Source organism: Parus major, chromosome 3, assembly GCF_001522545.3.
Source record: "Parus major isolate Abel chromosome 3, Parus_major1.1, whole genome shotgun sequence".
Classification (NCBI taxonomy): Eukaryota; Metazoa; Chordata; class Aves; order Passeriformes; family Paridae; genus Parus; species Parus major.
This window is the reverse complement of record NC_031770.1, coordinates 52057775-52071768: the sequence shown is the minus strand read 5'-3', so window position 1 is coordinate 52071768 and position 13994 is coordinate 52057775. Positions and strand designations below refer to the sequence as shown.

General features: G+C 39.1%; 1 protein-coding gene across 1 annotated transcript in view; it reads right to left on the bottom strand.

Moving 5' to 3' along the window:
- Positions 1-245: 245 nt before the first annotated feature.
- The window catches only part of AIG1 (androgen induced 1), a 124364-nt gene continuing 110615 nt past the window's right edge, over positions 246-13994 (bottom strand). The window contains exons 5-6 of the mRNA XM_015623095.3: positions 4348-4511; positions 246-1335 (exon numbers count right to left, since the gene is read on the bottom strand). Of these exons, the coding sequence (XP_015478581.1) occupies positions 1298-1335; positions 4348-4511 (202 nt within the window). The 3' untranslated portion in view covers positions 246-1297. The remainder of the gene's footprint in view (positions 1336-4347; positions 4512-13994) is intronic.

Sequence of the window (13994 nt, the reverse complement as noted above, 5' to 3'; positions counted from 1 at the left end):
TGATAGTGTGTACATACATTTAAAAAATACTGTGGAGGCATGTAATAAGTTGCACGAGATCAGTTTTCCCCAGAGTTATTCCAGAGCAGAAACACCATTATATTGTATTAAAACTCTGCAGAAATCCTATTACTAGAAACAACACATTAACACCATACATACTCAAAGTGCTCTGCATGTGTTAGAAGAAATGACTAAATACACTAATGAACAAATACGTGATATGAATACCAATATTTGGAGCATAAAGCTAATTTTTAATAAATATTGTCTTGTCAAAAATTATTCTATTCAGTTTATTTTAGTTCTAGACGATTTTTCCTGCCCACTAGACTTACGTCTTGATTGTCTAGTAGTTAAACAGAATCATATCAAACTCAAATAATCACTAGTTTTTTGCAATTGAATTCCTTATACAAACAGGCACGTGCTTAACTTTAAACATTGGCTTACATGCCTTCCTGAAGCAAGACTTTAATGCTCTCTCTTGTGCAACACGAACAGCTCAGCCCACCTGTTGAGAACTTACAATTTGAAAATGCAAGAGCTGTTATTTTACTATGAAAATAAGAAGAAAAATCCTCATGTAGAAATTATACAATCTACAGTTGACACTGGAAAACCTGAAAATGTATCATTCAAATGCCATCAATCCATCAAAAATGTCAAGAATCAGCATGAAGAAACAGAAATGCAAGGATAATTTCATTTTTATTTAGGTCTAAAGATCTTAACACTGCAAGTAAGATTTCACTGAACTGGTAAAATTATTAACATAACGAATTTAAGGCAGCTGTTACATAGTGTTACATTAATATTTCAGTCAGACTGAACTCTTCTTCAGATACATTCATGCAATTAACTTCTATGCTGTAATTTGAAATATATAGGATTGCTTTGTTTCCCTGTATTAGACCTATCTGGTTAAGCTTTTCTCAAACAATACAGAGAATGGACTCATTGTTCTTCTTGGCAGAAGTAAAAAGATCTAATGACTTAATGGTTTAATGACTTATTTGATTCAAGAAATGCACGTTGAGAATGCCTTGGAGATAAATATACATCTTATATGTGTATGTCACATGCAAGCATGGAGAAACTGAACTTTGAAACATTAATATTATTCTTAATTAAAATCATTTTCCCCCCCATATAAAATCCAAAAATATCCTTGCACTGAGAAGTGGGCCCATGAAACTTCTTCCTTTCCAGAAGATTCCTCTCCAGGCCAAGCTCTGTTGGGGATGAGAAATCTTCCATGGAACTATAAACAATCCTCTGTGTTGCCTCTTATTGTTCATTCCGATTTTGGCTTTTCTTTTCCTTCTTCAATACCTGAAAACATACAGAGAGCAGCTTTAAAAAATCAGTGAATACAACTCAAGGGTTTGCTTAGAGAGGTTCCTCTAATGCATTAGTCTTTCCTTTATCAATCTTGTTTCTCCTGAACTTGCTCTCCTGTGTTACCTCAACTGCTGTGAAGGGAAAAAACATCTGCACACCTGATGGCAGTGGTTGTCCAGTAATGGAGCTGCACAATCCTCCCTCCCTCCCTCACTCCCATTTTCAGATCAGCCTGACCCCCTGCCTCACACCCAGCCTTTGACGGCTGCAGGGGTCTGGGAACATGTAGCTCCCTCACTTGCTCTGCTTACCTACTAGCAAACTAAAAATAGATGTTACTATAGCTGAATATAAGAAACCAACTTTGTTTGAAAGAAAATTTTAGTAATTGTGTTTCAAAATTTAATAATTTGAGGTCCCTCTCCATTTCAACATTGGATTTTTAAGTATGTGCAGGTACATCTCCCTTTTTTGAAAGTACAAGAATGGAGAAACAATTACTGCTGAGAGGGTGCCTCTTTCTTCTTGCAATGACCATTTCTTTCAGTAATATCAGGAGGGCTGAGTTGAGTGTAGAGCTCCTTAAAGAACTTATTCTAGCTGCTGGACTTGTCTCTTTTCTATGCTGAGCAAAGCCTGGGCTGGGCAACAGACTGTGTTTTTTCTGGCAATGGAAACATTCAGCTATTTCATATGCCTGTTCCTGGACAATGAATTACTACTGGTATCTGACAAAAGTATTGTTCTTCTGACTAAGTCCTCTCTGCCAGACATCTCAAATACAAATATTTCTTTTGGAGGTTTTCAGGCCTGCTGCATGCTGGAAAAGAAAGACTTATGATAACCAAAGGCAAAAAAGAAGCAATGCTGGAGAATGCTGAGAGGAAAATCCACTCACAATAAGATCACCAGCCAGTGCAATAGATGCATAGGCGATAAGTACACTGTAAATCACTTCAAAAAGATAATTCATGAATTCCAGTGTGGGAAACAAGGAGACTCATCTGCAGTTAGAAAGCACAACTGCAGAGCTGCCTTGTTGAAAGAAACAACACCAAGACAAATGGGTTTGCATGTTGCCAGCAGCCCAAGTACAATGGCCCTGGGTGTTGCTGGCACACCGGTGTTAATGGGAGAGCCACAGCTGAAGGTTTAACAACCAAAACAAGAGACTGGGACCAAAAGATTACAGATGGTTTACAATTTGCTCCAGAGCCAATCTTAAGTCTTCTGCTTTCTCCTAGAAGGAACTTTTCCAATAATTTTAAAAGCTGTTTTATTTGTCTTTCTGAAAGCACGTCTTTCCTTTCTTCTGAAGCACTCTACTGCAGATGCATCAAATAGTTTGGCAGGAATGCAGATATCCACAAAATTGTGGACAGACACTGGCTTGTACAAAGGGCAAATTTTTCCTTCCCTACCATGTTTGTGGTTTAACTTGGAAAAACTAACTGCAAATCATTTTGTCAGTAGTGAGGTTCTATTTAATGCATCTCCAGAGGCAAATAAAAATACTCCAAACCCAAAACAACCCCTTCTCACCCCAGAAATCTTCTCATGGCAGACTGTTTGGATTTGCAGTCTTACTGCTCAAAAGCCCCTTTTAAGTGTACAGTTTTCAAATAATATTTTCCCAGGCCTTGCATGGTGACAGACTGGCATAATTTTACATTTCTGTTGTTTGTGGTGTTCCTGCCACACGCTTCAGGTTAAGTTTGTGCAAAGTGTTTCAAGCTCAGCAAACCAGCAGGTGACTCATGGCATTTCTGTTTTCCAAGTGCTTGAGCCAGAAAGGACTTGGGATCAATATTCCTTATCTACATGAAGGAAATGATGGAGAGGACAATAATTCCAGGGTAAACCTTGAAAGATGTTGGGAGAATGACCCAATTGAGTTAGCTCCTCTAGGGCAGAGGCCTGCAAGGACCAGGGATTTTGTTATGCATACTTTGGAATAGTGCAGGAAATTTTCCACCATCTACTTATTCATGGACTTGCTAAGATTATGTGATTGTTTACCACACTATTATTCTTCATACAGGACTTAGGTCAAATGAAATTATTCCTTGAAGCTGCCTTTTTAGAAACATCTTTCCCGAATTAAGTTAGAGAAGTAAAATAAATGTGAATTTGACATCTAACTGAGGACTGAATACCCATCTTGAATACTATGACCAGTGGTTGATGGTCCTAGAGCAAAAACAAAAAGGCATTTTACACCTGGATGCTAATATGAGCAAATGGAAAGTAAAACTGCTTTGAGCTTCTAGCATTAGATTCTACCTGGTATTGAAGGACTTGTTAAAGAGAGTTGTGTGTGCCATTAACTACCGAGTGAATTTATTTCCCTCCAGTTGTGATTTGCCACAGCAGCTATAATGAATGTTATTTCATTCAATTTGATAAATGAAAACCATCTTTCATAGATAAAAGGAACCTATTTTTAATCTTGTGTTTGTTTTGTTTTCCCTTTTCCTCTCCTCAGCAATGGGTGGCCTAGGCAGGATAGATGATGTAGAGTCTGCATAGTTGAGCTTACCCTGCACTAAAGTGATCTTTCATTCCTGTTATTTCATTGACAAGAACATGTTCATTTTCCCTGAGTAAATTTATAAGCTGAGAGAACACCTTATACCTGAAAATACTAAAAGAGTATATTTTCATTTCTTGGTCTAAGCTTACCATTAATGGCATCCACATTACATTCTAGCTGCATTTAATGGGTTCATCAGCTAATAAGTGGGTTGTAAACATCTCAGGTAATTGCCAAGAGCTCTTAAATTAGTACTGTAAAAGAGAATACATATTCATAGCTCCTCAGGCTCTCCAGCAGCCATTCTGTTCATCCGTCTGTTTTTAAGGGCAGGCAAGCAAGATGTTTCAGTGGAACTTCTGTCATTTTCCTTTGTTTTAGTCAGCTTAAAACATTCTACATTTTCAGAGAAACATACTCAAGTCCTGATGGTGTATTTCATGAGATAATATTCCTAAAACAATACTCACATTTCTGTGTATCCCAGATGTAGCTGTTCAGGACTTCTCCCACCAAGTAGAATACATTAATTATTATGGTAACAGCTGCAAAAAAGATTATTTTGACACCTGGGCTGAGGTGCTCAAGCAGCGGGTACACCCACACTCCTGTAACGTGGTGAATCCAGCACACCCTGAAACAAAACAAAAATAACAAGCACTGACTCTTACAGCCCTGTTTTACAAAAGTAGCTTGGCCTGTGGGTTTAGCTACTGTAACCCAAAAAGCAATTATTTGAAAGGCCTGCAAGTTGCAGCTGAACTGGAGCATGTGCATGCCATCCATCCCGAACTGACATCACAAATGATGAAACTATGACTGATTTCCCACATTCTTACTGCTTTGCTTTCAATTTATTATGAGCAGTTGGCCAGATTTCATTTCTGATGTAGGCAGGTATTTCCTTGCTCACTTATATTTCTGAGGAAACCCCTGTTAAGTGCCAAAGCTGGAAACCGCAGCAGCCTCTGTTCCAAGCAGGTTCTTTATCCTAAGAGCATTCAGGGTTCTGCAGGCTCTACTACCATCTCGCTCTGCTTCCTGCAGTATCCTACTTTCACTTCATACACATTTGTGATTTCCTTTTGCTTTTCCTTGCTACACATGGTAATCAGTTTTTGGGTTTGCCAGATGCATATGATTTAGATTCTCTTTGAGAGAACAGTTTCTTCAGCAACTGTGTTTTAGATTGGTCCTCCTTCCAGTTACCTGCTATAATTTGGAATCTAATAATTTTTCTCTAGGAAAGATAAACATTTTTTTAAAAGACCAAACAAAACCAAAACTCTGGTGACACAGAGATTTCTATCATTCAGCTACAGAGGACATTGTTGGTACACTAACTCTAGAGACAGACTATGAGCTTTACAGCAGTGCAGCCTGAAGAAGCACTCCAGATGTGTGGTTTTGCTGTGTGTGGCTGCAGTGGACACCTGTATCCTCTGATGGGATCACTTTTGTGTTGAGCTCTGATGCAGTGAGTGGTGAAGTCAGAGGGAGCAGAGAGAGTCCATACATTCCAGTATGTATGGAACTTCCAGTGGAATTTAAGAAAAGCAAATACTGGCAAACAACTGAGCAAACATCTCAGAATCTAACTGGGTAAAGTGCTCACTGAAGGTAGGCTAGGGCTTTGCTGGGCTCTCTTCAAGAATGTAAATCTTCTCCTTTCTGACCTGAAAATTTGAGAGAAAAGCTCACAGTGAAGCACAGCTAGAGCAGCTGCACAGACTGTTATAGATGGGGATTTCCATGTCCACATGATTTGCCTCACTTGCTAAGTTTCTGTTTGTTTAAGGAAGATTTTTGATCACTAGATCAAGTCAAAGGCTCCTAAAGGGTAGAGACAGAGAAGTTCACACAAAACTGCTACCATAAAATTCTGTCACACAGAGAGTACAGAATCCCTGTTTAACAATCACCCTGGAAATGTGCATGGTTGTCACAGCTTCCCTCCTCCTTGGAAAAGCTTTTATTACAGCCAAACCCTTAACAGTTGCACACTTCACCTGGGAAACTACATGTGTCAGTAAATTAATCTGCATGATCTAAATGCACTTAAACCCTCTTCTCCAAATCAGTTCACATATGGGAAATTATCTCTGTACTTTACAGTTATTTTCCCCAGTATTCTCCTGTGACAGAATTAACCTGACTAGATAAAATTATCTATGAAGAAATTAAAGGCTCCTGCATAACCCATGGTAACAGGACACCATGATCCCCTTGAAGAAAGAAAAAGATGAGACACTTGGGTAGAAGGTAATGGGATGTCCCCTACTACCAGGTTGGCTTATCAGGGAATGTCTATTATGGCTTAACAATTTTCAGTTTCATTTGCTTTTTTCAGTTTTTATTTGCCTTTTTTCCTAACGATCATTCTGTGAAAAACAAGCTCCAAGGAAAAAGACTGAAAAGAAGCTGGTCTCTTTTTCACTTATTTTCTGTGGTATGATGAAACTTCTCAGGATTATAAAGTACCTTTACAGAGGGACTTTTCAAGGGACCTTCTAAACGGCATCTATGTAGCCTTCATGAATCAAGCAGAAGTGGCTTTTACTACAACACATTTATGCTAGAAAGAGGAAGCATTTTCTAAATCCAGCCAATGAATCACTGATGGGCTCCTGCATGTCAGCAGTCTCTGGTTAGTTCAGGCTTTGCGGACAGCTCCGGCATTCTGCTCTCTGCTGCCCAGCACAGGAGCCCACTCCCTGCGTGGTGATGCTGCTCGTGCCTTCAGTGCAGCTGTTGTTTGTCTGTCCCTGGGGTGGCCACACTGTCACAACTGCTTTGAGCATGAGAAGGACCAAGCACCGCTGTGGAGATGTCACAAATCCACCTGATCCTTCTGAAAGTGAGCTGCACCACGCTGCTGGCTATGCTGGGCTGGAGTAATATTAGCCTTCTCTCCACCGAGCAGTGACACGCTCTGGCATTGTGCTACAAACAGGAGCAGCAAAGGGACGACTGCTGCCATGGAAACCTCACCTGGTGGCCTCTCTTAGTGGGTTCACTCCTGCTGGAATACAGGTGGTCTCGAGGCTGCACTATAAAGGGCTGATCAACCATTTGCATAAAGCTTCCACACAAGAGTGCTGATTACCAGCGTTAATGAACTCCTTCAGTGTTGCAGTTCCAGTAGCCATTACTCCTATCCAACCTCATTGTTAGTTACGCACAAGGAAGCATGAATTAAGATTTATTTAGGAGTGCAAATCTAGATCAAATTGAAGATTTTGTTATTGAACAGGTGTAAAAAATGTGTAGTTTAGATAGAAATAAACTGAGGAGAAAAAGTTTAAACTAAACCTGGACTGGCTACTTCTGAGAAGACAAAATTAACCTGAACTTCCCTGTGATTTGGAATAGTAGCAGCTGTATGTAGACTTAACTGCATATTTTGAAAGATGAATGTGTTAGAGGTCATGGAGTTAATCTAGCCATTTGTTAGAAACAGTAAAAAGAGAACAAATGGAAATATTCACACATTGTATTCAAATTAAAGTGTATGTTAAAAAAAAAGTGGTTGTTTTTAGAAATTTTCGACCATTTGGTGTAGAAATCAGAAAAAGCTATTTGAAAATGCACAGTATTGCTTGTTTTTAACAAATCTGTCAAAAAATGTGACTTTGTAGCTGGTTTTCACTTCTACTGTACAGTAGATGTTGTATATCTCTCCTATCAAAGTAATCAAGAGAAAATGAAAACTATGCAGGGAATATACATTTATTCTTTGGATATAGATCCTTAGTTAATGAGGAAAACTAAGCACAAAAATTTGTTGGAACCTTGTGGTTTATGTGTACTCTGTCAGTTTAAATGATACAGCTGTTAAAACAGCATGTGTAAGACCTTAGTCCTGGTAGAATCAAACTCAACAAGTGAGTATAATGGCAGATAATAACCATGACACCACCTTAAGAATTTTGTAATGGGAGATGTTGGAGAAGGCAGTTGCTCCTTCATGGTGGCTGCTCTCAGCTGTCACAGCCTGGCAGCACTTTGTGGTCTGGCCTCTCTCAGAGAGAGTCTCTACCCGTTCCCTACCCAGCTTGAGTCCTTCATCATAATTTGTAGTCATCAACAACCAGTACTATGAGTTCTGGAAAAGGGGATGTTTGATGAGGGACTATGTAACTTCTCAAGAGCAGCAAATGAAAAGACACAGAATAATAATGGATGACATAAAATGGGTGAAGAGCTCCCAGTTTTCTTCCTTGTGGCAGAAGAATCACATCAACACAGCTCAGAGACAAGAAATTCAAATCTGATAATGGAAATATCTTTCTGAATGATACCTAATTAATCTCTGGAATGCTCTAACCTACCTTTCAGTGATACATCACTGAAATATAGATACTCAAAAATGTTTTGAAATATGAAAGTCTGGAAGCCTACTTAGTCCACTCCTCTTCTCTAGGCCCTGTCATGCAACTCTATCAAGTTTCTGAAATCAGGAGATTGTACAAGCAATAAGAATGTGCACAATTATGCCTAAGTTTAAAGTGTACAAGGTATATAAACCATCAAGACCAAAGGATCTAAGCACCTAGGTTGACATAAGTTTTGGAAGAAAACTCTCCTTGAAGGCTAGTTGTTTCATAATGGTCTGCTAAGCTCTCCTGAAGCATCTGACATTAGCTGTACAAGCCTGAGTACATGACAACTCTCTATGAAAGGCAGTTCCTTTTTGGTTACTTCTTGCAGCAGCAAATCCTCTCCCATCTTCAGTGCTCTTCATATTTCCAGTGACTGGCACAAAGGAAGGCTGAATCCTTGGTTCCAGACAAATCATGGACCAGTTCCCAGTGGTTACTCTTTAGCAAACAACAGAACATGGGCATTTTCTTACGCCTTTATTTCATGATCTTTTCCAGCATCACTCTCTTCCTTTTTCACAAAGAGTGCTAACTTTACCCAGAGCTATTAAAATGTGCAACGTCTTCCAAATGAGGTGATGGGCTTACAGCAGCAGAGATGTTCAAAACAAACAAACAGATCATTTGTAGTGTAGGACCAATCTTGTGCTTTCAGGGACAGGAGAACAATGAGCCACACTAAATTTGTTCTACTTTTGGTTTCTAATACTGATTGATGTGAGGCACATCTCCATAACTCCTCCTAAAAACACAGGAGAGCTTGTTCTCCAACTAATCAGAATTCTTAAGATCTCAGCTGTATTAAGATGATGGGCTTCTTATATTAACAGCCAGCCACACCTAATACACCTACACCAGGAATGTACATAGTTTAGAAATTTTAAAGACTAAACAGTAAGTTCAAGAAACAGTCATAATTTAGGAAATAACAGCAATCATCCCCTCTTGTTCTATTTTCTTAATGCTGGATTATTCTCCATTCATCTGAGTGGAGAACAATATGTGGGTCACAGGACTGTGCTACTGGTGTGGAGTGGTTTATGCAGTCAGAAGTAGACAAGTCATGAGAAACTGAAGCTGCAAATAATGTCACATCCAAAAGGTACTCAGCGTGACATGATGCTGGCTTCCTCTGGGATGAACAAAGCTTAGCAGAAATTTGTGTTTATGTACAGGTAGCTACAATGACAGCAGCTTAACAGATTCACTGCAAAGCACTGTCATCTCTGGAAGTCATCTATTTTGATAAATAATTTTTCATTTTAAATATAGTAATGGTTGCTATGCCTTCTTGAGCTGTATTTTAAGGAGCTGCACAAGGAAGTGAGAACATATTACCCATGCATGTCATCTGTGATTGTGCTGTTGCTTTGACTGAAACATTTGAGGATGTGGAGGTGGAGGCAAGCCAGAAAGTAACAGTCATAATGGCTATGTCAGACCTAACAGGCTGGGGATCCATACAGCCTTCTCTTGCTGAAAGCACTTCTGCCCTCCCACCCTCCTTCTGGGTCAGGGACAGGGGACGCTAATCTTCCCCTGGCCTATTTCTGCTGCTCCTGTTTCTTTCTACTCTTTCCTGCTCTGGGCAGCTACAGCTCCAACCCTTTTCTCCTCTGCATTGTCTCATCTATCATCCACTTCTACATCAGCCTTCCACTTTGATTTCAAACTCTGTTTCTCACTCCCTCTCCCAGCATTTCCCACTTACTCACATGATTTCAGCTTCGAAGCTGCTGACCTGTGAGCTGCACATTTCCTTATCCACTCCTCTTTTAACCCATGATTTTAGTTAATTTCTTTTACTTGCCCCCAGGACATTTAATTTTATTTCTTTTTCCTCTAGCAACTGATTCCTCTGATCTTTATTGAACTTTTATCCCCAGTGCTCACTTCCAAAAGCTGGCATGATGCCCTCCTACATATAAACCCTCAGCACAGCCTAGCAAAGCCATGTTGTGTCTCTCCTGCTCCACTGGCACCACCAACCTCAAAAACGCTTCTGGTTTCTCAGTCCTGCCCTTCTTTATCAATATGACTAAATTCTCACCAAGCTTCACACTCTAACCCACCACCCCTCTCTTCTGAATGTCAAGGTTTGTCCTAGCAGTCTGTGCCAACATCTGCTCTTTCTGATCTTCCTCTCCTTCTATGGAGAATTGCTAGTGGAAATCCTACAGCAAGCCCGATAGAATCTATCTCAAATTCATTCCAAATCCTCAGTGTACATTCCTTTCTTAAATTTGTTCAAGAAGAATTCAGTGAATTACCCCATCTAAATGGTCTCCCTCAGCGAATCTACGGAACTCTCCTAAAGTCACATCAAGAGAAACTTTATTTGCGAATGGAAGTTTAAAAGCTTTTTAAATAGATTTATAAAAGAATTAAAGAATGAATCAAGTCCAAGCTTGGCGCATGTGGAGGCAGCTCCTAGTGGATTTGAGATAGCAGTAAGAGAGCAGATCAAGTATTTTGCTCCCAAACATGCAGCCCAGCATGACTACAGCAGTGGAGTCAGATTTTTAGGGTCTGTGTTTTTGGCATCCTGAAGTGCTCAAAAGTAGAGGGAAAAAGAAAACCATTTAAAATAAATGTATTTGTTTCAGTTTATTTTAGGGACATATTAGGCTCTGATATTAGTTACCATGAGGTCATTCTTGTTACAAGGAGCAACACATTTCTGGCTCTTTTCTGTTCCTTGACAACCAACTCCATAAACTCATTGGCAGAATTTTCTGGTAGTACTGGCAAACACTCTGATTTTCTTAGCACTGTCTAGATTTAACAATTCAATACAAACTGTGACCTTTTCAAGCCATGCTAAATAAAGCCAATAGGCTTTTCCCATCTTATCCCATGGCCTCGATCCTGAAAGTCCATGTATGGTCTGCAACAAGCAATGCAAGTCTCTGAATGCTCTGCCTGGGCACAGTTCCTTGTGAGCTCCCCTCTCACAGAGAGTGCATGAGCTAAGTGTGCCTACTCTAAAACTCTTTGACTGAAGGGAGAGAATGCAAAAATAAAGAAAGAAAAACAGAAGAAGATTTTACTCTTCAAGATAGGATTTCTCAGAAAACAAGTCTTTGAATCATGCTCAGGAGGTATCAAGCTATTTAACTATGTTCCTCCAATTTCAGTGATGCTATTCAGAATTGTTTGCCAGTTTTCTTATTTACCAATTATACTTAAAAAAGCACTTGCTATTCTACCACCTCTCTCATACATAACAGATGCAGTCACATACAAAACAAAACAAGCTTTCCTCTACTTGGAATTGAAAAAAGCATTCACAGAATCAAACCTAAACAACATCCTCCTGTATGTTCCTTTCCAGTAAAAAGTGCAACACAATACATAAAACATGTAGATGTTAAGGAAGTTTCAGCTGAGATGGGAAGAAAATTCAAAATTCAAGATTAAAACATAGAGAACATCTGATTAGCAACTGTCTTCACTTTTTTCTGAGAGTTGCAGTGAATACACTTCTGTTGAGAGAAAAATGGAATAGGCAAAAGGACAAATTCTCAAGTGGCAGATCCCTAAATTCTAGTTAAAAATCCATGAACCACAAACTAAGCCCCAGAACAGGACCCATGGTCAACCCTAGGTACAAAGGAAGGAAGTTCCATCAGGCTGTATGGAACTAGGTAATTTGCAGGTATAGTCTCATTTTAACACACTGTGCTAACCTTGAGGGTTCTGCCAACAAGGACAACAAATCCCAGTTTAGCAATTCCAAGTCTTCTGAGTGATTAAGGTCTCTACTGCAATGTGGTCACTTGGCAGCAGGAAGACAGTAGATTTCAGCTTTGAAAAGAAGGCACACCCTGAATGAGAGGGATGACAAACTCCTCACTTTTCATGCTTTCTGGTAGATTTTTCCAACCTGTGAATAAGATATATCATATTGATATAATGGGACCAAGATTTGGCTTGCAGCTTCAAGTACATCTTGGATAGAGTCTTCAATAGCACTGCAGGCTGAAGAGACGCAGAATTTGCAAGTGATGCCACAGTGTAGCTTTTGTCTGCCTCCACTAACCTGCAAAGGCCTCCTTCCACAACAGTAGAAGAAGAAACGGGTTGTATGTGCATAATTAGCAGGATGAACTTTTAAGATTGTCTCATCTCATTTAAAGAGAAATCACAACTTGGAAGAAGATGAATCAATTGAGAGTAGCCCTATCTGTTTTGGAAATAATATATGTGTAAGCAAAACCAGTAAACAGCAAAAGAAAAGGGAGATGACCATAATCTGTGCTTGAGTAATTATTAATGCAGTAATTATTTAATGCAGAATCTTCTTCTACTGCTTTACTTGTCCTACAGTTTTCTTTAACCTTGTAGCTGCAGGATACAGATGCACTGTAGTAGGCAGTATCAAGCTAGATGAGCATCCCACTGATACTGTAACAGATTCTTAAAAGATTTTAAGGCACATCTGGTTTTATTTCACTTGTAAAGCTGGATTGTTTCAATTTAAAATTCTTATTAAATACTATTGCATGTGTCTACTTAGATGATTTTGAGAAAACAGGAGTTGCCAGAGGAGGTCATGCCATAGGTAATCTGTCAATCTGTCGACAGGCACCATTAGAGGAAGGTCAAGAACTATCACAGTTAAGCATTACTATATATGGGTTAAAAGCATAGTTACTTTTTCCTGAAGGAATAATCATGTGCCTTTTTGCATGAGGCTGCCCTTATCTTACAATTACAAATATTATTCTTCTTTAAGAAGCGTATGTATGTTTATAAGAGCAAACGGCAGAATGTGGCTGTTGTCCTGGGACACAACACCCCACTTCAGCTGGATTAATAGCGTTGTACAATCACTGAGAGTACGTGGATATGTATGAATAATGACCTCTCTTTCACTGGACCAAAGACACAAATTGCATAGTTGAAGCAGTGTGATTGTACTGCCTTGAGACCATGTTACTATCACACTAGTCTTATCTCGGTTGGTGGAAACTTTGGGAAATACATTCTTAGCTGAGAGAAGAATGTTGTGAAGTGAAAAGAAAGAATATGAAATGGGGGTCATGAAATGCAGAAAGGATAAAGGATAGATGGCATCAAAAGAGAAATATAAATAAAACAAAGGTTTATTGAAAAATAAATCCTAGGGTGACCAAGGATATTAACTCTGTCACGCACGTCAGGTCCTTGATTAGAAACTGCCCAAAGACTTAATTTAATGTTGTACAAGAAAGATTATTTCTGTTTTAGTTTAATTTCTCACCAGCATTTCCATTTCTTAAAACAAACTTTAAGAGTGTTCGGATTACTGACTTATTTTGTAATCAATTTTACAGAAAGAATTTATTAACTAGTAAAGAAAAAAGACAGTGTTCTATCTTTTCTGTTACCGCATAAATACTGATGCAGGAAATCATTTGCCTATTCTCAATTTTATTTGATAGAACAAAAACCCCAAGCAATAAAACCAAGGTCCAAGGAAAACATTTAGCTTGAAAAAAGGTTGAAAAATGTACCCTTGGAAAGACCACTGCTTACATGGGATTGTTCAACAAATTCCTGTTGTGTGAGGTTTGGCATATACTTTCTAAAAATATAAGCATCTGGGGAAACCAGACAAAGCCCAGGTCTTGGACCAAACGAGGCATGCAGCGTGAATCTGTTAGCGATTATATCCATAATGAAATATGTGCCCAAATTTAGCAGTACAAAACCCCCAATACAATGTGGAAACACAGCATGTACAGCCCTTA